This window comes from Phalangium opilio, unplaced genomic scaffold, assembly GCF_054372755.1.
Source record: "Phalangium opilio isolate 3A_F unplaced genomic scaffold, DU_Popi_V2 ptg000017l_1, whole genome shotgun sequence".
Taxonomy (NCBI): Eukaryota; Metazoa; Arthropoda; class Arachnida; order Opiliones; family Phalangiidae; genus Phalangium; species Phalangium opilio.
In genome coordinates, this window is record NW_028324151.1 from 7,772,767 (window position 1) to 7,796,943 (window position 24,177).

At 36.2% G+C, this 24,177-nt stretch overlaps 1 protein-coding gene across 3 annotated transcripts; it reads right to left on the bottom strand.

Annotated features, from left to right (window-relative positions):
* LOC149702891 (uncharacterized) lies at positions 1-24,155 on the bottom strand. Of its 3 annotated transcripts, none has more exons than XM_089866825.1 (6): positions 24,003-24,155; positions 14,845-15,130; positions 12,077-12,241; positions 8,265-9,470; positions 6,380-6,484; positions 1-747 (listed from the first exon to the last, which is right to left on the bottom strand). In XM_089866825.1, exons 2-6 carry the CDS (start codon positions 15,029-15,031, stop codon positions 701-703), a joined length of 1,710 nt encoding a protein of 569 aa, XP_089722951.1. In that variant the 5' UTR covers positions 15,032-15,130; positions 24,003-24,155; the 3' UTR covers positions 1-700. The 3 variants fall into 3 exon arrangements, with proteins under 3 accessions (XP_089722951.1, XP_089722949.1, XP_089722950.1); XM_089866823.1 differs by lacking the exon at positions 1-747 and adding an exon at positions 2,074-5,384; XM_089866824.1 differs by lacking the exon at positions 1-747 and adding an exon at positions 2,074-5,384 and having other exon boundaries at positions 23,999-24,149.
* Positions 24,156-24,177: the final 22 nt, after the last annotated feature.

A 24,177-nucleotide genomic window follows, 5' to 3' on the forward strand; every position in this document is an offset into this window, starting at 1 on the left:
TAATCTTTTAAATTTATTTTTCATTGCTTAAATTACAATGGCTAATTTTCCCCAAAACAAAAATTAGCAATTTTAGTTTTTTCAAAATGTCGAAAAAAATAATAATAATATATTCAATTTAAGTTAACACGAAATTCTTGATAAAACATTAAAATTATTTTTAACCCTAGAATAGCATAAACAATAATTAAAAATAAGTGATTTCTTAACTACTAATTAATTACTTCATAGTAACAGAGACGCGTAATTTCGCTTCACCCTGTTTAAAAGGAAATACTAAATATTATAAATCACAGAGGAATTAAATTTTACAATCATATCTCTCTTCAAAATTAAAGTAACCCTAATTAATATTTTTTATAGTCTTGTAATAGTGAAATTATTATTATTAATATTTAATTAAAAGCTTTTTAATATATTACAAAATATTCTTTTTAATTATACCCTCATAATTGTACTAAATTAAGGTCAAGGTGGGGTCACAAAGAAAGTGTTACGATTTCGGAGTCTGAAAATTAAGTTTGCGCTGCGTTTTTTTTCTTCATGTTTTTAAACGTTAAATCGCATTATTCATTCAGATCACACGAAAATTTAAATACTAAATTACTAAGCAAATATACTTAATTAAACAAAATTATGATTTTTATTGACACAAACCTAGGTTGTGGAAGATAACGTTTTTGCAGAAACATAATTCTTCTCAACAATTCGATTCCCTCAATAACGAACCTTTTAGACTTTTATCGACTGTTGGGAGAAATAAAATAATTATTAGATTAAATCTGCTGAAATGTAGGTTACTAAATTGAAAAATTAAAAGATATCAAAACCCAATTCACAATTAAATTTAAAGTATTTTTTACTCAGAGCAACTTTATCATAGTTTCAACATAAGTTCATATGTTCCATAAGTTTGTCACTGGTTACTGAGAGCTTGTCATGAAGTGACGTTGGTGAAACGTCATAGATTCTCGTAAAGCCACGTTTGGTGAGGAGCTGTCAAAGGCTTAGTACAGACAACAAGGGATATCTAGTTTACAAGGGAGAAGGTAAAAGATGCTTGAGTATTCGCGCGCCATAGTCCCAGTCCCCTTTTCAAAATACAAGGGGGGGGGGGACGTAAAAGGAGGCCGGGCATTTCGCCTCTCTTCAGTCGTAAAACACGTAATTTTCGTCATTCGCGTCGCGCTGACGTGAGTTTTCAAGAACCAATGAGATGCTGGTTGTCATTTAGAGGCGGGGATTAACTCCGGACCTACGTTCGGACTGGAGATAAAGCTAGAAATGTGGCGAATTATACCTTCTCCCTAGCAAACTAGATATCCCTTCTTGATGACAATACCATTTTTGCATTTAAGTTACCCTTTTAATTGTGAAATTTGGGGTTTGAGATATTTTGAAATTACACCGCATGCGAGAAATAATTAGAAAAAGGTAATTAATGACTGTGTTAAGCATTAAAGGAAAAGTTAAGCTAATCTCAATCTCTCAAATTGAATTTTTTGTCAAGGTGTGCAACGAATGCTTTAACGTCCAATTGGCGCTTGACTTTTCCTTTAAAACTAAATATACATTTAACCTCAACTTTGAAAGGGGAAAATACTTTGAAAAATTAACTCCTACACAACCTTAATACTCAAGAAAATTGAAAAAAAAAAAAAAAAACTGCTATTAAAAACCATGCAATGTGGACACCATTTATAAAATAAATTGTAAAAAAGAAAACCAATCAAAGACAACAATGAAGAAAAATAGAATAAAAATAAAAATAAAAATTGAAAAATCCAAACCAATAATAAATATATAAAAAAATACGAAATGCAACCAATTGAAACTAACCTGTTTCTTAATCTGATAAAATTTTCCAATACCTTATAAAATACTTTTTGTTTTGTTTTGTTTTTAAAGTCGAAATCTTCGAGGCATAACGGCCTATATAAATATATTTTTAAACTCTGCGTATGCTAATTTTAAGAAACTTTGATACAATTTGAAAGAATAAATAAATAAATAAATAAATTTTTAAATATTAAAATATTATCGGAGGACGAAGGTAAAAATAATCTTAATAGAAACCATTTTATATATTTATTTTACAGGATACATTTTGTACTTCTTGAAAAGATTCTCATACACCTCCAGGCTTAATTTAATTTTATTTTATTTCTTTTTAATTATTAAATTTTTAAATTTAATTAAACTAAGATTCAATACCATTTTTATTATTATTATTAAATTTTTAAACAGCTTTTATTTAACCTCTCGTTCGAGTTATTTATTTTTAAAATTAACGCTTAAGACCAAAAAAGAAATAAAGTATATTTTAATAATATTATAAACTTTTCAAATAATGAGTAAAAAAAATTGTATCACTCTTTGAAAAAAAAATTGATTTAATTAAATGCAATTAAGAACTTAAATTTATTTTTAAGGAATTGCACCATGTTTAAATTATGTTATTATTTTGGCTCGCCTATATTGAATTAAGCTTTAAAATTTTCACTAAATCAAAAATTTGTGATGAATTTCCATGTTTGATGTATGGGAATTAGTGTGTTTGAAAAAAAAAAAAAAAAAATCTAACTGTAAATTATTCTAATGAAATGACACCATCTGTGTCTGAGAAGGGTTTTTGGTATGTTAACATACTATTTGAAATTATATTTAACGTGCTATGACAAATATGAAGGATCTGAAATATTATTATGCTCAAAAATGTGACGTTTAGCTTATTTGTAGTTAATATGTGGCGATATCTGTCATTTTATGCTCAAAATTAAAGTATATGACAATGGTTTGCTATGGTATAATCAAAAAATGTTAGACGTATGTAATGCTTAAAATGGTAAAATATGCGTAAAATTTGATATGTTATATGCTCAAAAACGTAACACTGTTCGAATATTTGAGATGTATGTTCAAAAACGTAACTGTTCGAATATTTGAGATGTATGTTCAAAAACGTGACACTTTTCGAAAATCTGAGATGTCAAGCTCAAAAACGTGACAATGTTCTAATATCTGAGATGTCAAGCTCAAACACGTGACAATGTTCTAATATCTGAGATGTCAAGCTCAAAAACGTGACACTGTTCTAATATCTGAAATGTCAAGCTCAAAAACGTGACAATGTTCTAATATCTGAGATGTCAAGCTCAAAAACGTGACAATGTTCTAATATCTGAGATGTCAAGCTCAAAAACGTGACAATGTTCTAATATCTGAGATGTCAAGCTCAAAAACGTGACACTGTTCGAAAATCTGAGATTTTAGTTATGATCTTATGATCAAAAAGTGGCAATGTCTAAGCTGTTACGCTAAAATATTGTACTATGTGAATAATATTAACTATATCTGGGGTCTTGCCATCAAAATAAAACTGTATGTTTTTGAAAAATACGCGCATTAAGTAATAATCGCAACTTAATCACAAAATAGAAACAATGCGCAAAAATGTATTCAAAATTTCGAAGAAACCATAGAAATTCACCACAAGTTTAAGCTTAGCGAAAGTCTAAAGCGTATTCCGTAGGTTTTGCGCGTCAAAACCTTTATGTAACTTAATTAATATTTCGCGTTTCCCATAAGGCAAGCAAACTTAAAAGGTTTCAATCAACTAAACACCTTAACAGCACCTTTTAGTAATTGAATATCGCCAACCGTTAACTTAAATTAAATTAAGAGCGATAAATTTAGGGGTATTTTTTTGTATTCGTTAGTCCATCACAATAAAGCAGTTTTTGTGTATCTTAATATTTCGACGTTCAAAAGTGTTCGTTCGTTTCCATTAAAATTGTAAAACGCGATCATTTTGTGTGTTTTGACTAGCAGTCGTTCGTAAAACGTTTCGCGACGAGTCTCTTAATTATTTCACGTAAATTTTAATTATTTTTACATTCTTAAATTTGTTTCATCGTTCTTTCTACGAAGGTTAATTAATTTTTTATTTATCAATATACAAGCTCAGTGGGAAATAATCTAACTAATTCGGCCCATTCTCGCCATATTTATTTATATTTATATATATCTCCAAAAAAATAAACAGTCGTGTAAACAATTGAAAGAAAGGCGGGGATTAGAATTAAATTAAAATAAACCATCGTGAAAATGAATAAAAACAATTAACCTTCACGAATGATAAATAATTAAAAAATGTAATGTACGTAAGTATTGTACGATAGACAAATGTTAATTGTGTGTAATAACATTTTCTTATGTCTGTTTAGAGATAAACGATGTATTATGATACCATTGTACGGAAACATTTGCTTAGAACATCAAATGATTGATATTTATATTGTATACTTTAGCCAAAGTGTATTAATTTCTGTCGAAGAATTTAAAATTTGGGGTTACGATTGTATAAATTCACTTATAAAATATTCTTCGTAGTAACTCGATCCAATTATTCTTTCAAATTAAATCAAATTTTATAAATCTTGAGCTGAATAATTTATTCCTTTCTTAGTGTTTTTAATTAAGAAATATTGATGATATCCGGAGATATTTTATAATCAATTAGCCTTATTCCTGATCAGCGCCACCTAATCATAGCGGCGGCTTTGAGAACTACTGTAATCGGCAAGCCAATCAGATGTCGCTAAAATCAGGTGACGTCATTGACGGGCACTCTCGGAGTCTTACCAAAAATGACGTCACCAGATTTTATCGACATCTGGTTGGTTTGCCAATTACAGTAGTTCTCAAAGTCGCCGCTATGGTTAGGTGGCGCTGATCAGGAATAAGACTAATTGGGGCATCGAAACGTAAGGTTTAGTATAGGCCTAATTTTCAAATAAATAATTATTCTAGCTACGAAACATTACTGCTTAAACCTTGAACATAATTTTAAGAAAATTTCTATCAAACAGTCTGAAGCAGACCCTAAAGCATCAGAAATTTATAAAAAATGCCTGAATGCGTAATTAAACAACTTAATATTTTTGTAAGTGAATTTAACAATCGCATCGTGGGAACCCCAACAGGAACAACAATTTATATTATTTCATTTTTATTTCGGGGGAAGATTAACAATTAAAGTTTTTTGGCAACTTAGTTTATATATACGTATAATAAAGTGTTATCCTTCAAAATATGGTTTTATATTGTTTTTAAAACCATTGACCAAAAATGATTCAAAAAGAGTTTCCAGAGAGAGATAGAGAAGTTACGTTAGAGTTTATACCACCTTTACTACAAAATGTTTTTGTTTGTTTTCTTTTAATATATTTCGTTTAATTTATGCTAGCATTGAGAAATGGCCGAATCATTATACATCTTATAATCAAGTTGTATATGAAGCAACCTGACTGATTGAGAATTGTTCGAGTTATTTCCAAACGAAGCGGTTGGTGGGGGAGGTGGAGGGTTGCGTTGTCTGCTCCCTATACGCAGGCGTCAAGATATTATTCAGGGACAATTGTCGAGGAGAGCGAAAAATTAGCAACGTAATACTATAAGTTCGTAAGATATGTTCCGTGATAAGTTTGTCACTGGTTACAAACTGGAGCTTGCCATGAAGTGACAACGTAGGTCATAGATTAGAGGTTAAAATACGCGTGGTCAGGACCTGTCAAAGGCTTAGTACAGACTAAATAGGACCTAGATGGACTGCAAAATTACCCAGTGTAGTCAATCCACCTTATAGAGGGTTACTGAGAGGGGAGGAGCTACGGGGATGTGACGTCATTAATAGTCTAAATTGTATGGCCTGAGCTGACGACTTCCAATATGGTCGCCAAAACCGAGGTTCGAGATAGGAGGGTGTGACGTCACGAGAAAGTTCCTGGTAGCAGACTATTCCCTATCGCCAGAAGTTAGGCTTATCTCGGGATTCGTAGAGGTGAGCCGAGTAACGGGAAGAAATTAGCCTGTCGTCTGCTACAGTACATATTTCTGGCCTTTGTAGCAGACGACAGACAAATTTCTTCCCGTTGCTCACGTCGGTACGATAGTTCTATATTTTCTTTGCTCACGTCCACGAATCCCGAGATAAGCCTAATTTCCGGCGATATGAAATAAGGTGGATTCTCGCATGTCGCTCTCGAACTAGCTCTGAGTAAGTCTCTAACATTACCAGTATACTTAGTGTCAAACTTATGGAAGGAACATATCTTATAAACTTATGGTAATACCAACACCCAAATACCAATACAAATGTAATCATACTCTTAAATTATCTATCTACTTTGTAATTTACTTTTTATCGAAATTACTTAAGTGTCACCACAATGCATGTCAAACTATCGGACTACTGTATACCACTACCACAACACTAACCGCGTGTCACCATATCAAACACCATATTCTTTATCGCGCAAATAAAAGCTTGTCTACAATTCTACACCGTTTGTTAGTACGAAAATCGAAAAGATCTTACCTTTACTAGGATATGCTTTTTGTATCGCTCCAAACTGAGGGGGTCTTGGTAATTCGTCAACCGAAGGAAATTTGTCAGCAAATTTCGCTTCAAAGGGGTCTAAATCTGAATAAAAAAGATGGAAATTAATAATTAAGTTAATTACATCAGGGTTGCCACGGAATTTTCAGAACCAAATTCCCTGACTTTTCTAGGTTTTCCCCGACCTTTTTCTGAGATTTTCCCCCGACCTTTTTCTGAGATTTTCCCCCGACCTTTTTCTGAGATTTTCCCCCGACCTTTTTCTGAGATTTTCCCCCGACCTTTTTCTGAGATTTTCCCCCGACCTTTTTCTGAGATTTTCCCCCGACCTTTTTCTGAGATTTTCCCCCGACCTTTTTCTGAGATTTTCCCCCGACCTTTTTCTGAGATTTTCCCCCGACCTTTTTCTGAGATTTTCCCCCGACCTTTTTCTGAGATTTTCCCCCGACCTTTTTCTGAGATTTTCCCCCGACCTTTTTCTGAGATTTTCCCCCGACCTTTTTCTGAGATTTTCCCCCGACCTTTTTCTGAGATTTTCCCCCGACCTTTTTCTGAGATTTTCCCCCGACCTTTTTCTGAGATTTTCCCCCGACCTTTTTCTGAGATTTTCCCCCGACCTTTTTCTGAGATTTTCCCCCGACCTTTTTCTGAGATTTTCCCCCGACCTTTTTCTGAGATTTTCCCCCGACCTTTTTCTGAGATTTTCCCCCGACCTTTTTCTGAGATTTTCCCCCGACCTTTTTCTGAGATTTTCCCCCGACCTTTTTCTGAAATTTTTCCCCGACCTTTTTCTGAAATTTTCCCCGACCTTTTTCTGAAATTTTCCCCGACCTTTTTCTGAAATTTTCCCCGACCTTTTTCTGAAATTTTCCCCGACCTTTTTCTGAAATTTTCCCCGACCTTTTTCTGAAATTTTCCCCGACCTTTTTCTGAAACTTTCCCCGACCTTTTTCTGAAACTTTCCCCGACCTTTTTCTGAAACTTTCCCCGACCTTTTTCTGAAACTTTCCCCGACCTTTTTCTGAGATTTTCCCCCGACCTTTTTCTGAGATTTTCCCCCGACCTTTTTCTGAGATTTTCCCCCGACCTTTTTCTGAGATTTTCCCCCGACCTTTTTCTGAAATTTTCCCCCGACCTTTTTCTGAAATTTTCCCCCGACCTTTTTCTGAAATTTTCCCCGACCTTTTTCTGAAATTTTCCCCGACCTTTTTCTGAAATTTTCCCCGACCTTTTTCTGAAATTTTCCCCGACCTTTTTCTGAAATTTTCCCCGACCTTTTTCTGAAATTTTCCCCGACCTTTTTCTGAAATTTTCCCCGACCTTTTTCTGAAACTTTCCCCGACCTTTTTCTGAAACTTTCCCCGACCTTTTTCTGAGATTTTCCCCGACCTTTTTCTGAGATTTTCCCTGACTTTTTAGGCCGATTGTGTGAATGTTTACGGCACGTTTTTAAAGTGCTTATAATTAAATAAACTCGATCTACATTAAGTTTCCCAATGTATTTGTTGCACCAAAATGAATAAGAAACATCTTAACTATAAATAACAGACTAAGAGATTTTTTTAAAGGCAATTACTTTATAAAAACAATTCTAGACATTTTTAAAGATTGCTCTAGAGTTTTCTGTGTTAAGAGATTAGGATGAGGAGAAACTTTCATTACTCTTTCAATAAAGACTTTATCCCCAGAAATTTTACCAACTAAAATCAAATTCCCTGACTTTGCTGAAATTTTTAAAATTCCCTGACTTTTGGGCCCATTTTTGACTTCCCTGACTTTTCCAGGTTTTCCCTGACCCGTGGCAACCCTGTACTTTCTATCTTAGTACATCGCCTTGGGGTTGTAATGGATCGTATATATTTACCTTCAGAAGGAAATTTTGTAGAGAAGTTGCCGCCAGTAGCTCTTGAAAGAGTGGCGTTCCTCGATGGTGGCGGAGGCGGAGCCCCGTTACTAAGTCCGATTTGATTGGGCGTCATTGGAGCTTGATGCTTGGTAGAATTGTTCAAACCCGGTTGATAGGCCATCTTGTGATGGGGCGGTGGTGGTGGAGGCGCGGACGTAGGCGGTCCGATATTTGGCGACGACCTAGCGGGTGGTGGAGGCGGTCGCACACTAGGGGGTTTCAAAGGAGGCGCGGGAGCCAGATTGGGCATAGAGCGTCCTGGGAGCATACCTTGCGGTACATTCATTTTGGCGGAAGAAGGGGGAGGGGGTGGAGGAGGCATAGTCGGAGCCGGTGGCGGAACCCGGTGTTGTTGTTGTTGCTGCTGATGCTGCTGCTGTTCTTGCAAATTATTCAAACTGTCTGGCACTGAAATATTGCGAGGTGGAGGGGGCGGTCCTCCCGATTTTCCGTACCCCGAGTGATAATGAGACGGCGTTTGTCTACTACTACTACTATTTTGCTGATTCGGCTGATTATGTAGAAAAGACATTCCGTTTCGCAAATCGGGCCCGCCGAAACTTTTGCGTCGCGATAAATTAGGAGGTTTACTGGGCAAAGCCGGTGGTCCACCTCCGATAGTAACGTTCTGTTTCGGAGGAGGTGGTGGCCTCGTCGTTGGGGCCGGCCTTTGAACTGGCCTATTAGCTATCACTCCGTTTAAACTCGTTTGCGAAGCGGATCTAGTCACGCTGGGCGGTTTACTAGGGGGTGGCGGTTTATTACTACTGTCCAGTTGTTGCTGCGAAGAACCACCACCACCACCGCCATTTGTAAAGGAGTTGACCAATTGGGGTTTTTGACTGGCGGAAGGGGGAGGGGGTGGTGGACCCCGGTTGTTGTTGGTGTTGTTGTTCGCGCTCGAATTGGTATTATTCGGCGCAATATCATTAGGAAAAGGAAGTCTTCTTTGAGAGGCGTAAGACCCGTTAGTATTATTACCGATAGAGTTTGATTCAGTCCTCTGAACGACGTTATTCTTTCCCGATAGCGTGTTAAAGTTCCTAACAGACGATGTGGGACCATTTCGAATAGTAGATATTGGACTAGGAGGGTGAGAGCGACTATGTTGGTCTTGACTGTTGCTCGAGGATGAGCTTAACTGGTTACGGCCATTGCTCGCAGCTACAATGTAACAAAGAAACGAAAAAATTGAATCGGATGCATAGGACAGTGTTGGGAAAATTGTCTGATTAAAGCGACGAATTCGTGTAGAAAAAGTGACCATAGAGAGCTTTCAGTTGGAGAAGGAGCTGAGTCTCGTGACATAATTTACGATGCCATATTGGTGGGTTTAAAGCAGGAATGAAGCTGAGACCACCCAACCAATATGGCTACCAGAACAACGGTAAGACTTGGGAGGGTGTGACGTACTACTATCCTATCTGAAAGCTCTCTATTAGGGAATTAAAACACTTCGCTCGGATAGGGGTCAGCAATAAATGTATGTCCTCTGTTGTCTCTTTTGCCTTTATTTCATCCCCCCTCCCATAAAGAGCATTCATCAATTGCGTTAATTGTTGGATGGTCAGTTACAAAAGGGGCATATTCTCCGCTCCGGCAACAGCAAAACTATTTATAATAAAATCTGTTTGCCAGTCCCTGCAAATCCGAATAATATACTGCGAGAGATGGGTAACTATAATAATAATGTTTATAAGATATGTTCACCATAAGTTTGTCACCGGTTACAAACTGGAGCTTGTCATGAAGTGACGTACGTCATAAATTCGAGGTAAACCGACGCCTGGTGAGGCGCTGTCAAAGGCTTAGTACAAACTAATTAGGAAGATGGACTACCGAGTGTAGTACTCAATTCTCGTGTCGTTCTCGAACTTAGTACAGACTAAATAGGACCTACATGGACTGCAAAATTAACCTAGTGTAGTCAATTCTCGAACCAGCTCGAGCTGTAAGTCTCTAACATTACGAAGTATAGGTAGTGTCATACTTATGGAAGGAACATATCTTATAAACTTACGGTATAATTAACATTCCTATATAACAAAAGTTGGACGAAACTACGTAACAAACAATTATATATTTGATTGTTCAATTTGATTTTAATCTGTTTAAATATTTATAGATAATAAATAAAATTTCATAGTGTAGCTAGTGCTATATTTCTCTTCAATAAAAAACAAACTAATTAGGCTAAAGGTTCATAAACTATTTGTTAGTATTTTTTAACACCAATAATTAAAATGTATATTCCTTTGCCATTGTAAATATAATTATGAAACTTTGATTACGAAAGTGCACGATCACACAACAGAACCAGGGAAGAAAGCAAGCTCGAAGGAAGTCAAAATATCATTAGTCATTTACACTACGTAAACCTCCAAGCCCTTCGCAATTAAAATTCCAAAGCCATTAAAGAAAGGCCAAGATTACATTCACATCTGGCAGGGCTGAATCTATTTCTTTTTTAAGTTTAAAAATAATAAAAAAATAACGCCTTTGGGCTAAGTGGAGAGACGATCCTATAAGGATATCTGAACGATACTTTTATAAATTAATGCCAAAAAAGGAGGCAATAACTCGAAGTTAATCATAACGACAGCTCATTCAAAATTGTAATAATGGGTTACAAACTGATGGGTATAACCAGAAGGGGATAATAGAAGGATGACACTCTGTACGCATCCTAATACCAAGAAGTGATATCTAGTTTATTAGGGAGAAGGTATAAATTCGCCGCATTTCCAGCTTTATCTCCAGTCCAAACGTATAGTAGGTCCGGAGTTAATCCCCGCCGCCTCTAAATTACAACCAGCATCTCATTGGTTCTTGAAAACTCACGTCAGCGCGACGCGAATGACGAAAATGACGTATTTTCCAACTGAGGAGAGGCTGCGAAATAGCCCGGCCTCCTTTTACGTCCCCCCCCTTGTATTTTGAAAGGGGGACTGGGACTATGGCGCGCGAATACTTAGGCATCTTAAACCTGCTCCCTAATAAACTAGATATCACTTCTTGATGACACTATGTATCCTCTTAATACTTTAGTTACGTAATATGATTCTTCCCAGGTTCACCCTCCCTTTTTGTTTGCTCTCCCGCTCATCAAACTTCAGATGGCTAACCATCGCACCGTGGGGGGTGAATTCTAAAACTGTTTGGTATTTACTAAATCCTCAGCAATCAACCCTACACAAACTTTCATTGTCTTGACGTAGTGGGACAAAAACGCACAAGCGCATGCACCTTGGCAAATAGAGTAACGATGAGGGAACTATTTATCGCGTATGTGATTCGGTTTAGTATAACCTTGCTATAATAAATGTAAAATGATGTTGGGGAAAATCATGTTACAATAGAGTAATGTCAGTTCTACGTATGCAAACGTCATAGCCTTCTATCTCTTAGCTCAGTGTCATCCCCCCTACCAGGCGCGTACAGTATCCCCTCTTACAAGAGCGCGCCTAGAGGGAGGGATAAACAGTCTACTGCCCTCTCTACCGACACTACTCTATTACCTACTCCGCTCTGCGGTTGGTACACTTCTCTCGAAGAGAAGTATTATATACTTCTGGTAGGAATATAACTAGGACATAATCTTATTGTTTTGATAACTTTGAGTTAATATTTTTAAAATTTCCACGATAAAGAAATAAAAAAAATAATTTAAAACTGGCTTTGAAAAAAAGAGAAGGAAGAGAAATAAAGAAAAAACAAGAATTAAGGTAAGGTAAGGGAGAGAGGGAGAAAAAATGATGACTATTTTATACCTGTTCTGGCTCCCGTGGGCCTCAGTTTTGGCATCCCTTGAGCAAACAACCCACCTAAGGCCAAAGGAGGACCATTGGAGGGGCCATTGGCCTTGCTAGCTCCCATTGGAGATGCGGAACCTCCTACTCCTCCCCCTAGACTATTTCCACTGGAAGACTTCTTGCCTGTTTTGGTGGAAATAATTTAAAATATATTATAGACTTAATTAAAATAACGTCGTCTTTCATCAAACGCCGCATTTGCATAAAATTAATAGAATTCCCAAGAAAAAAAAGGAAAGTTTCTTATGAAATTTTGGATAATATCATAAGTTCATAAATGTTTCATAAGTTTGTTACTGGTTAGTGAGAGCTTGTCATGAAGTGACGTAGATGAAACGTCATAGATTCGAGGTAAAGCGACGCCTGGTGAGGCGCTGTCAAAGGCTTAGTACAGACTAAATAGGGCCTAGATGGACTGAAAAATTAACCGAGTGTAGTCAATTCTCGTTTATTGTTCTCGAACTAGCTCTCAATAAGTCTATCATTACGAAGTATAGGCAGTGTCATACTTATGGAACATAGCTTATAAACCTATGATAATATGTTGCTTTGAAGAGTGGTACAAATTTTCTAGAGCCTAATTTGTTCAAAATTTAAAAAAAATATTTTCACTCTCCGAAGAAAAATATTCTAAGTGAAGAAAAATATTCTGAGTGAACTAAAAAATGAGCAATGATGGCCGGCTGGGAAAGGGGTCTTTACAGAATCATATTTGAAGTTCTTCAGTTTGCCTAGAAGAACCTTTTCTGTGTTTTCAGATAGCTTAGAACCAACCGTCTTTATTGACCTTTGTGTAAAAAATATGGTACTAAGGAACTCCCTTGACAAAAAACCATATTTGAAGAGGTCTCCCAAAATTCTTTAGCTAGCAGGCCTTTAGTAAATAAACCCCTTAAATGTCTACAAGATCTTAACGTATCTCGAAGATACTCGAAACACCCATCTCCTTGAAGGTGTGAAAGACTTCCGTACAACCATAAGTTTATAAGATATGTTCCGTTCCATAAGTATGACACTTAATATATTTCGTAATGCAAGAGACTTACAGCTCGAGCTAGTTCAAGAACGACAAGCCAGAACTGACTACACTCGGTGGTTAATTTTGCAGGACTTCCATCTAGGTCCTATTTAGTCTGCATTACTAAGCCTTTGACAGCGCCTCACCAGGCGTCTTCGCTTTACCTCGAATCTATGACCTACCTCATTCACTTCATGACAAGCTCCAGTTTGTAACCAGTGACAAACTTATGGATGAACATATCTTATGAACTTATGGTACAACTTAAGGGAAAGAATGCGCAACCTCGCCTATTGTAGCACACGTTTTTAGTTTTTATGTTTGGTTAAAATTCTTTTATCTGTACTTCAATTTCAGGACTATTCCGAATGTTCCCGACTTTGACAATATTTTTCTTAATTACCCCATACCCTCTAATTAAGGTACGGTTACCAAGGGACAAAACAACATCGCTTTCATGGACTATTAAATTTTGCACTCCCCACAAATTCAGCCAAACACTACAAACAAGACTATAAGAATTCATTTTGTGCCCCATTAACTTTCTATTCATATTTGTACACTTATCAATTCAAGCACACCTTATTCCAGTGTGAAATTAGCTACCTTCTACACTTTTAACACTTGAGTCACACACCGCAATGGCGGATCATAAATAATAAAAGGTTCCAAAAGTTTCTGGCGCACCCGGCCCTTTGTATACTCTCCCTACTGGCCGACCTGCCTGCTACAACAGGGTTTGTACGAAACTTTCATATGGAAAATCCCCGACTTTTATTAGACTATCCCTAATAATTTTTAGGCGTTTAGAACACCCTACTTGATCACTTCAAGTACAAATTTAGCACTGGTCGAAGCATGGCTATTAATATGCCAAACAAAATCCTTGACTTATCCCTGATATGTTAGGAAAAATATTTAAATCCCCGACTTCTCCAAGTTATCCAGGTTCCGTACTAACCCTGTAGAAGCAATAGTACCTTCACCACGGGCAAATACATAGTATTCAGACTAGGAGGATTGATACAATTCAGGGTTCATACAAAATCTGGAAAATCAATTTCCCTGATATTTCCAGGCTTTTTCATAGGTTTTTCCCTGATATTTCCAGGTGTAAGAGCCCCTAATTTTATAGAGTATGCTAATAACACTACAAACATGGCCTTGAGAGAACTCAGAGCCTCAGAGGGAACGCGAGTACCGCTGGAGCCATCTCTATGGCTGGAAATTATTATTATTAAATTATACGAAAATTATTTTTCTTTCGGCTACCTCGATCGAAAATAAACTGGATTCGGCGAAAAGTACACTATCCTCGTAAATTTCCCTGACATTTACCATTTATTTGAAATTTCCCTGATTTTTCCCTGACGTTTGACGCAAAAATCAATTTCCCCGATATTTCCCCGTTTTCCAGGTTTGTATGAACCCTGAAATTTACACCAGGAGGCCAGGCTACTCAGTGGACAAAGTGCAGTACCAAGTAGCTTCGCCTCCTGTTGTAAAAAGTATCAATTGTCCTAGTACAATGCAATTTGAACAATGGCTAGCAATTTGAGGAAACCTTGAACTTGAGAGTTCTACTAAAAAACTCCTCGTAAACTCCTTGAGAAAAATTAAAACTGAAATCAGATCACTAATGAACAGTTTCCCTGATTTCACACCTATTTATTTCTAAAATTAACGAGACAAAGAAACTTGAACATACCATCGATAATGGGTGCACTCCGATCGTTAACGGCTTCGACTTTCTTTAATCGAGCACCACTTCTAATTTCTCCGAGCAGCGCGCTTCGATCAACAGGTTTGGCCGCTGCAGGTGTAGCCGTCAAACCTCCGCCAAACATAGGAGGCGGGGGCGGTGCCGGAGGTGGTGGCGGAGGCGGCGGTGGCATCTTACCAGAGTTCAACAATACCCCCTCTTAAATATTAAACTACTCGAGTCATTCCGGTCTCAGTCTCGTATTTTTCATTAATACGTAACTTAAAGACATCTGTGAGGAGAGAAAAATGCAAGACAAGTACTATTAGGTTAGGACTTGACTAAGTAAAATCAAGGACTTCACGTGTTTACAGTAACGTTAAAAAGACATAAGAACTGATAGAAATATCACAGCGGCACGTTATCTGTTTTGATAGGAGTATGGGAACAACGAAGCCGTTTAAACTAGAAAACAGAATTTTTTCAAAAAAAATATCTACTGATAATGAATGATATCGTATATAGTGATTGGATAACTATTTCTAGATAAAGGGTCAGTGCATTGGGACCTAGGGTTTTTGTGAGACGCAAAAGCGGAAAAAACTGTCTTTTACGTTTCCCCAATAGTAAATTCTAGTGGCAGGGCGAACAATTTCACCATCTCTCACACACGTAGCAATCCTATGATGTTATTCAAAACTTGACCGTCAAGAGTACAGTGACCATTTAATTAGACAAAAACAAGCTAGGGTAGTAAGGTTTACCCGCAGTAATTGAAACTATTTCACTTTTGTTAAAAAATATAGGTTTTGTGTAAATTAGCCTGAACCCTGGACCCCCAATACTTTAAATGTTTTTAGGTTTAAAAAATCTTGTCTTTCATTTCCGATCACCCTGATCAACGTTAAAACGTACGCAACCATCTTGTTTGTCAATTTTAAAACGTACGCGACCACCTTGTTTGTCAATTTTAAAACGTACGCGACCACCTTGTTTGTCAATTTTAAAACGTACGCGACCACCTTGTTTGTCAATTTTAAAACGTACGCGACCACCTTGTTTGTCAATTTTAAAACGTACGCGACCACCTTGTTTGTCAATTTTAAAACGTACGCGACCACCTTGTTTGTCAATTTTAAAACGTACGCGACCACCTTGTTTGTCAATTTTAAAACGTACGCGACCACCTTGTTTGTCAATTTTAAAACGTACGCGACCACCTTGTTTGTCAATTTTAAAACGTACGCGACCACCTTGTTTGTCAATTTTAAAACGTACGCGACCACCTTGTTTGTAAAGAAAACAATTTTGATAAAATGTTTTCATCTTATTTCTCAATAATATTATGCCTTTCTTGCTATAAACCTTAAGATTAATAAAATCTTTTTAAATTGAACTAATATTTTTATCATATTTTAACAATAAAAATAAACAACAGATAAAATAATTTAATACTAATTTCTATAGCCTAAACTGTAACGCAAATCACTTAATTAAAAAAGAAGAACCGGGAAATGAAAACACCCCTCAAGGTTACCATCATTTTCACCTCACCTTCCTGCCGCACAAAAATTACTCATTTTAACTACGAAGTATTGCCCTACCTGTATGACCTCATGCGTGTTAACACAATTTTTATAACACAACTAAAGTAAAGGTATAGATAGACACGTATCTACCGTTAAAAACACCTTAAATAATTTAACAAGTTCCACCAATTTCACCTTCTTTTGTCTTAGATACAAAAATAAACCATTTATTTGACTAATCATTTGCCCATAGATTTAACAGTTGATTACTAATGCAGAAAAATTGTAGCAGTAATACAAGTTGGGAAAACCAAAATATTACCTCTCCGAGTCAAGACGACTACTTACCAACTTATTTACCCAGATATGGAAATGTTTCTTAAGTTAAAATTTATGAAATATTAAAGCAGTGTACAAAGCATAGCAAATATACTGTAAATCAGACGACATTTTACATCCAATAATGATATACTTGTACACATTAAAATCATCCGATGGGGGAAAAACGGGAAATGAAGAGATAAAACTTTGGAGGGATATTACCTTTACGTGTTTGTAAAGGCCCAATTTTCTACTCCTTAAAGGAATGGTTCACCCATAAACTTTTTTTGTCTCTTAGCGTCAATAGTACTTTTATAAATATAGTGGCACTACTGAAATTAAATTATTAGAGATAGTTTTCATTTTATAATTAAAAAAAAATTTTATATGGACAAAACCCTTAACCCCTATCTCTAAACTTCACTGTCGTGCTTTTCCAGACCTGCCAGATGACTGGCTGGTTTAAATAGCGTTTAGCCAATGAGATTTTAACACTCCAAGCAGAAGAATTTAGGTCGGGTTTTTTTTTAAGTCTGACAATTTCGTCTTCAAGTATGTTTAGCTCTCGTTAGTCGTTTCGTTGATCAATTTGAATCAAAATTAATTGCCGAAATGCCGAGTTGTATTATAAAAGACTGTCAGATTGTTAACTCTAGGTGTGCGGTTAGTTTTTATACTGTTCCCGATCACTGTAAGTACCCTTATAGTGCATCAAAATCACGATTCGCTAGCGTACTAGCTAGGCCTTTGCTACGGCGGTCTCTACGGGCAGGCTTGACTACGGCTCTACCGGCGCTACCAAAGTACCTTGTCGCCGGTCTAGCGCTCAACCGCGTAATAGTCGAGTTTACTTTTTAGTAGAAGCTTGTCCTATAGATACCTCGGCCAATAAGATGGAGGACTGAATTAATATATGAGAGTGACGTATCGCAGTCTCTCTGGCTTTGCGGAAAAGCACCATACAGGCGCTATAAGGTCCTCAATGCAATTAGTTTTTCTGATTTAATTTAAAATATACTTTATGGAAAATTTTTTCAACTCTCGAAATCTTAGTTTTGGGTGTAATTAAAGGGATTACAGCAAAAAAAGTTTATGGGTGAACCATTCCTTTAACTGTATGCCCTCTATGTTCAAAGCCATATTCACAACAGGGTTGCCATGTAAACACTATCCTCTCGTTTCATCTCAACGATTTTCTTAGCTTGTCAACATGACTGTTAACGTTACATAACACCAAAGCTTATTTGTGGCTACACACACTGAAAGTAAATGCGTACCATAAAAAGCATGAAAACATGAAGCTATTATCCGATTACGATCAGACCTTTCACTGGTCTGGGCTGCGTTCAGCAGAGCTCACCAAAAAAGACAGCGGATTTTGGAAATGTTTACCGGTGAGGTCTGTCGTCATAGCTTTTCTCCGGTCATCGGCGATTTATAAATGACGCTAGCGCAATAAAGCGTGCAAGGTACCAAGGTTTAACAAAAATTGTATGATAACATATTTATAGAGATAGATAACAACTTTTATAATTAAAATTAGAAACTAACATATCTCTTAAAATTCTCGCGTGATCAACTGGTTTCACGCCAATTAAATAGCTATAGTCCCATAGAGCTATTTGAATTAATTCCTCCATGGTTTTTTCGCCAAGCTGAGAACTACGCGTTTTACGTCACGTTATTCAAAAAGCCGACTATTTTCTTTGAAGACCGCGCTAGCTCAGCGCGAACCACCGTGACGTCAAAATGTAGGACACTGCTATCAGCGCTGGGCTCTGCTGAACGCGGCCCACATTTCCACCATGATTATAAAATCTAAGCCTAATTATTTAAAAGTGTATTTAACTTTCGGCTCACTCTGAACCGTTAATGTTTCTGCATTACAGAAACGAAAACCATACCCAAGCGTTTACTTTTTGGTTCACTAGGCCTATTGACAAATAAAAGTTCATTCGACCAACATAGTAGCGTTGTGCTTGTATTCACTTTAGAAAGGATTATGCTATAAAGAGATGTAGTATAGCTTAAGTAATATATAAACATCCATTTTAAATAATAATATTAAAAACAATCTTAGGAATATCAAAATGAAATAGAGCTTTAAAGCTACAAAAGTACTAAATGCATCATAATTACGAAAAATATTTCCACATATTCACTTTATATTAAGGATAAAGGGAATATTATGGTTCTGTAGGATTTCTTTACACATCAAAACAAAACGAACTTCTAACGCAGCGCACTACTGTAACAACGGACGGACACACACAGACAAAAACATAGACTGCTTTTTAACTCTTTCCGTATTAATTTTGAATTGAGAAACAAGATTATCTTAAATATTAAAATAAATATAATTAATATTTAATATTTTCTTCGTTAGTTATTCGCCTTATTGAACGTTACATCGTTTTTAAAAAGAACAATTAAACATTCTTGAGAGACTTGACTAATATTGGCGTTTGAAATGAAGCATACGCCAGTTGCTTCGCTTTACTCAAATAGGTAGTATATAAGGGTGTCGAACTACAGCTAAAAGCAAGAATAACCGCAATTGCGAAAACCTATCGTGGACAACCCACCCTAGGGAGGCTAGACGTTTCTCGTAACCCTAGCTGATCGCCGCGAATGTCTTAAACCCAACGATGACGATGGAGTAGAAGCCAGGTGTGCAGACTGGTGTCCATGTGGGATGGACAAAAACAAAGACCAGAAGATGGTGGTGTAGAAGCCAGGTGTACAGACTGGTGTCCATGTGGGATGGACAAAAACAAAGACCAGAAGATGGTGGTGTAGAAGCCAGATGTACAGACTGGTGTCCATGTGGGATGGACAATGACCAGAAGATGGTGGTGTTAGAAGCCAGTATGTACAGACTGGTGTCCAAGTGGAATGGACCAAAACAAAGACCAGAAGATGGTGGTGATTAGAAGCCAGTATGTACAGACTGGTGTCCAAGTGGGATGGACAAAGACCAGAAGATGGTGGTGATTAGAAGCCAGTATGTACAGACTGGTGTCCAAGTGGAATGGACGTTGAGCAGAAGATGGTGGTGATTAGAAGCCAGTAAGTACAGACTGGTGTCCGTGTGGGATGGACAAAGACCAGAAGATGGTGGTGTGAGAACTCAAGTAGAGGAGCCATTTCCGAACCTGTGAAAGCAGTTCGGAAATGGCGAACACGTTTGCTCCGATTTGGAAACTGCGAACGCGGTCACGTGGGTCTAACAACAGACACACACACAAACACACACACACAAACAGACACACACACAAACACACACACACAAACAGACACACACGATCGTTACAGAACCTCTCCGTGACATACGTCACTCGGAGAGGTAAAAAGTAAACGACAGAATCTTATATCTTAACTGTCGCGAAAATTGACAGACCCGTTAATATACTAGCCTAATTATTTTTTATAGCGAACTTCCTGTATGTTTTTTTCTTTATTTTACTACACTTTACTACGAAGTCAGATTTATGCCCTCTTGAAATTACCAGCCAGCGACTCTTAATTCAATAACATTAATTGTTTTATAAATTATAACCCTGAAGCTCTAGCATTCAGGGATTGCTTAATTTAAAAGTAAAAAGTTTCGGTAAAATATTTGTTTGAAATACTTGTAAATTAAAAATTGCGATCATAAACTATTTTTTAAAGGGTTACAGTCACACCAAATTACTTAGCTAATTTACTGTTGAAAGTGGTTTATTTTATGTATTTACTATTTTGATACGTGAAATTTTAATATACACTTTTGGTTACTCGTAAAAATGTCCCATTACGTCATACAAAAACCCTGCCTTCCCACGAAATTTAAAATCTATAGACATTGAATGATCAGTATTAACTTGAGTTTGCTCAATTACTGGACGACCTTCTTTTGAAAAAATACAATCGTATCGATTTTAAGAGACCCTAAGGTAAGTTTCTACAAAGTAAGAAAAAAAAGAACTGCTTTTTACTTTTCGTGTCTGTATTCCTTTAAATGAGTCAAACTGCGTTATGTAGTAAATCCAAAATTAAAAAAAATTATTAACTAGTGCCAAAAAATAAGTTATCTTCTTTAATGTGTTTCACAAGTCGTTAATTGCGCAAACCAGTGCTTCAGTAATGGCGCAAAAGACTCATGGAACCCTTTAAAGTGCCAATGAAATTGACAAAAATCAGTTTTTTAATACTGATAAAATAACGACAACCTCAAAACTTGACAAGATTTTCCGTTCATTAGGTAAAATTTTCCGTTTTTCTAAAGCTGGTGTGGTAATACTAATGCTCATTTTTTGATAAAGGAGCCGTCTACAGTTTCATATGCAAGTCTAGCTAAGTACAGCACGTGGGTTTTTAAGAACAACCGCTGGTTGAGGGAAGGTGCTAACCAAACAACAGACTTTGTTTACCGAAAATCAGCTTAAGGCTTAGCACGATAACTTTAGAAACTATGATAATTTGTGTATTTAGTAAGCCTTCAAAATTATTTTGATGTTATTTTATTTATCTAAACACAAAACCAAAAGTCGTGATTTTTCCATTTTATTATCCCTTTTATCATGGGAAAGTTTTCACCAACTAATAGTGGGCAAGAGTGACTGACATGATTGGGCGAAAAGCCCAGGTGGTCAATATTTGAAAAAAAAAAAAAAAAAAAAAAAACACGTCAATGATAGTGAGATGTCACAAACAGCTATTGAAGAATGAAGAATCGCACTGCGCCACAAGATTACAAAAGAAAAATGCATTCTGACACATAAATCTACTGTCACTTGAAGACTGTTTCAAAGGGACTTGCAACTTAGAAAAATAACAGCACGTATTTTTTGGCAGTGATAACACAAAAAGCAACAACCCTGGCAACCCTACCCTAAGCATGCTGTGTTTGATAGTTTGTTAAAATAGACACTGGTTTGGCGATTGTAAGCCCTTTAAATAACATACTAGGTTGAAACTTCCCAGGATACTGTTTACTGAAGGAAAATATTATCATTCTCACTATGTTGTGAATAATTCTTAAACCGTTTCAAACTGAACTATAAATTCTCAAATTTATTTAAACCAGGGATAGATTTAATTTTAGAAGCAGGAATGGAGAACGGTTAGTATTTACTTCAGTCCGATTCATAGCCCAGTATAGAGCCCCTCCCTACAACACGTAACGAAAAGTTTTAAGTATCTCATTGGCTCAATTAAACTACGTTTTGATGACGTTGCCGACGGGGACGGCTAAAAACACGTAATTCCTTTTTACCTCTGTCGCTATGACCCGCCTCTTCTTTCATACCCCCCCCCCGTCCCGTGGAAGGGGAGGGGGGTCCGGGACTTTGACGCGCGCCCAGATTACTCTGTTCTCCATTCCTACTTCTAAAATTAAATCTATCCCTGTTTAAACCTAGCAGAGAAATGAAAAGGAAATTTCTGTCAACCTCCTTTCTAAACGTTACACTTATCCTTTAAATTCGAACTACGTGGGAGATTTATGTATAAATTCTCATTCAATACATATATATTTGTCTATGATATAAAACAGATATGAAATTTGATAAAAACAAATTGTATATTTCCTCTAACTATAACATTTATGTACCGACCGTGTAAGGCCTTTTGTGTATAGATAATAAAGAGGTAAAGGTAAAAATTGGCCAGCTCATGTAAAACCTACCACAGGAAAAACTATCGCAAAAACATTTATTCTGATAAAGGATGAATAAGTGTAGATTTCTTTTCTAGCTTTACCCTCTACATGTTTTGTATAAAAGGTTCCGCGACTTGTACTGCTTAGGAAACGAATATGTTGTTGTACAATGTTCCTAACCTAAAATGCATGCACTAGGGTGTAATAAGGATTTCCTGATGTTTTGAAAATATCTGATAAGGGCCTCGTAATAGGGGGAGGTTTTGTAGTTTTGCTAATTTGTTTAGAAAATGTATTAAAAAGCTAGTTACTTACTTTTCTTTTTTTTTTAATAATCTAATAAATTAATTAATTAAATTTATTTACCAAGGTATTTTAAACCTTGGGGCTGAGGTTATGTAACTAGCACTCCACTGATATAAAAAACCACAGGAAGAAAGTGTCACAACATTTCAAAAACATTTATGAGAAATTCCAGATAAAAATTGAGGTCTTAAGCTGCCTGACTACATAATTTACGCATAGAGGAGTAGTCTACCAATTTTCAAACTTCTTACGTTGATTTGTAATAAGATACTAAGAATTTTTGGAGTTATTTTTGTAGGAGTCTTTATCAGAATTGAAGGGAGTAATTGAGTTTATTTTCAAACTAAGATGGTTAACTTAGGTAACTAAAGTAAAGATATACTTGGTTGTGATTGAAAATTTACAGTTTTAAGCTTTTGATTGATTTAATTAATGTCTAAAGGGCAATTCTCAAGACTGTTTACGCAAATTATTTCCACCACCAAAATATAGTACTCAACTTTATGATTAATAAACAAAATGAGATGTGTTTCTAAAGTTGTATCATTTCCCAATCATATCCTTCTTTAACTTTAAGTGTAAATAGATTGTGTGTAAACATGTGGTGCCAATTATTTGTGAGTGAAATTCAACCGCTATTTACAACAGATTGAAAAGCTTGTAGTTTGATTCAGATCATTCAGTCCAAACCTGACATGCTCTCACAAATTACTGGCCACACTGAAGCACAGTTAAAGTTAAGAAATGTGGGAGGAAATTTCTTTACCACCTTTAGTACACACTATAATATTACGATTTGGCTACGGTTTTTTGAAAAAGGTCATCAACTTATCATGGTTGGCGCGTAAAAGACATGTGTTTAAGCTATTAGAGGTAGTGAAATATCTTGGCATTCAGAAAATATTGTGAAATAACCTTCTACCAGCTTAATAACTAAACAAAGAGGTAGGAAAGGCGCTGTTTCAATAATTTTAGATTATACGAGCTAAATGGTGATGTTTCAATAATCTTTAAGGTCTAATTAGCCAGTGACTAAAGTTTAACAAACTTACCAAAAGCCCAAAGGCACAAAAAACATACTTCTATATATATATCACTTGTTCAGTGGTAAATTATACTTTCCTAAAACTTTCTACAACGTAAATATCACCCTAGGTCTACTATACAATCACAAAATCCGCTAATTTATTGACATAATTAGCTCAAACGTTTATTAGGCTTAGGTCTACTATAAGATCCGCCTAGTGTTTTCATTTCGTTTATTATAACTAACTAACCAAGGCTTAAAATGAGGTTTGGCATAAACGGATTCAACTCATTTGGTTCAAATCTCGTGAATAAATATAAATAAGAGAAAACATACTTACAATTAACCCGTAACCATATTCCTTTGGGAGAAGAAATTATAAATACTCATTAAATTTAACTAAACTAATTCGAAGTAAATACAACGCGCATCGCATTCCCCACGTAAAAAAGGGTCACACGGAACCGATTTTTAGGCTTACATCATTGTACTCTAAAACGCCGATAGAGGGATGC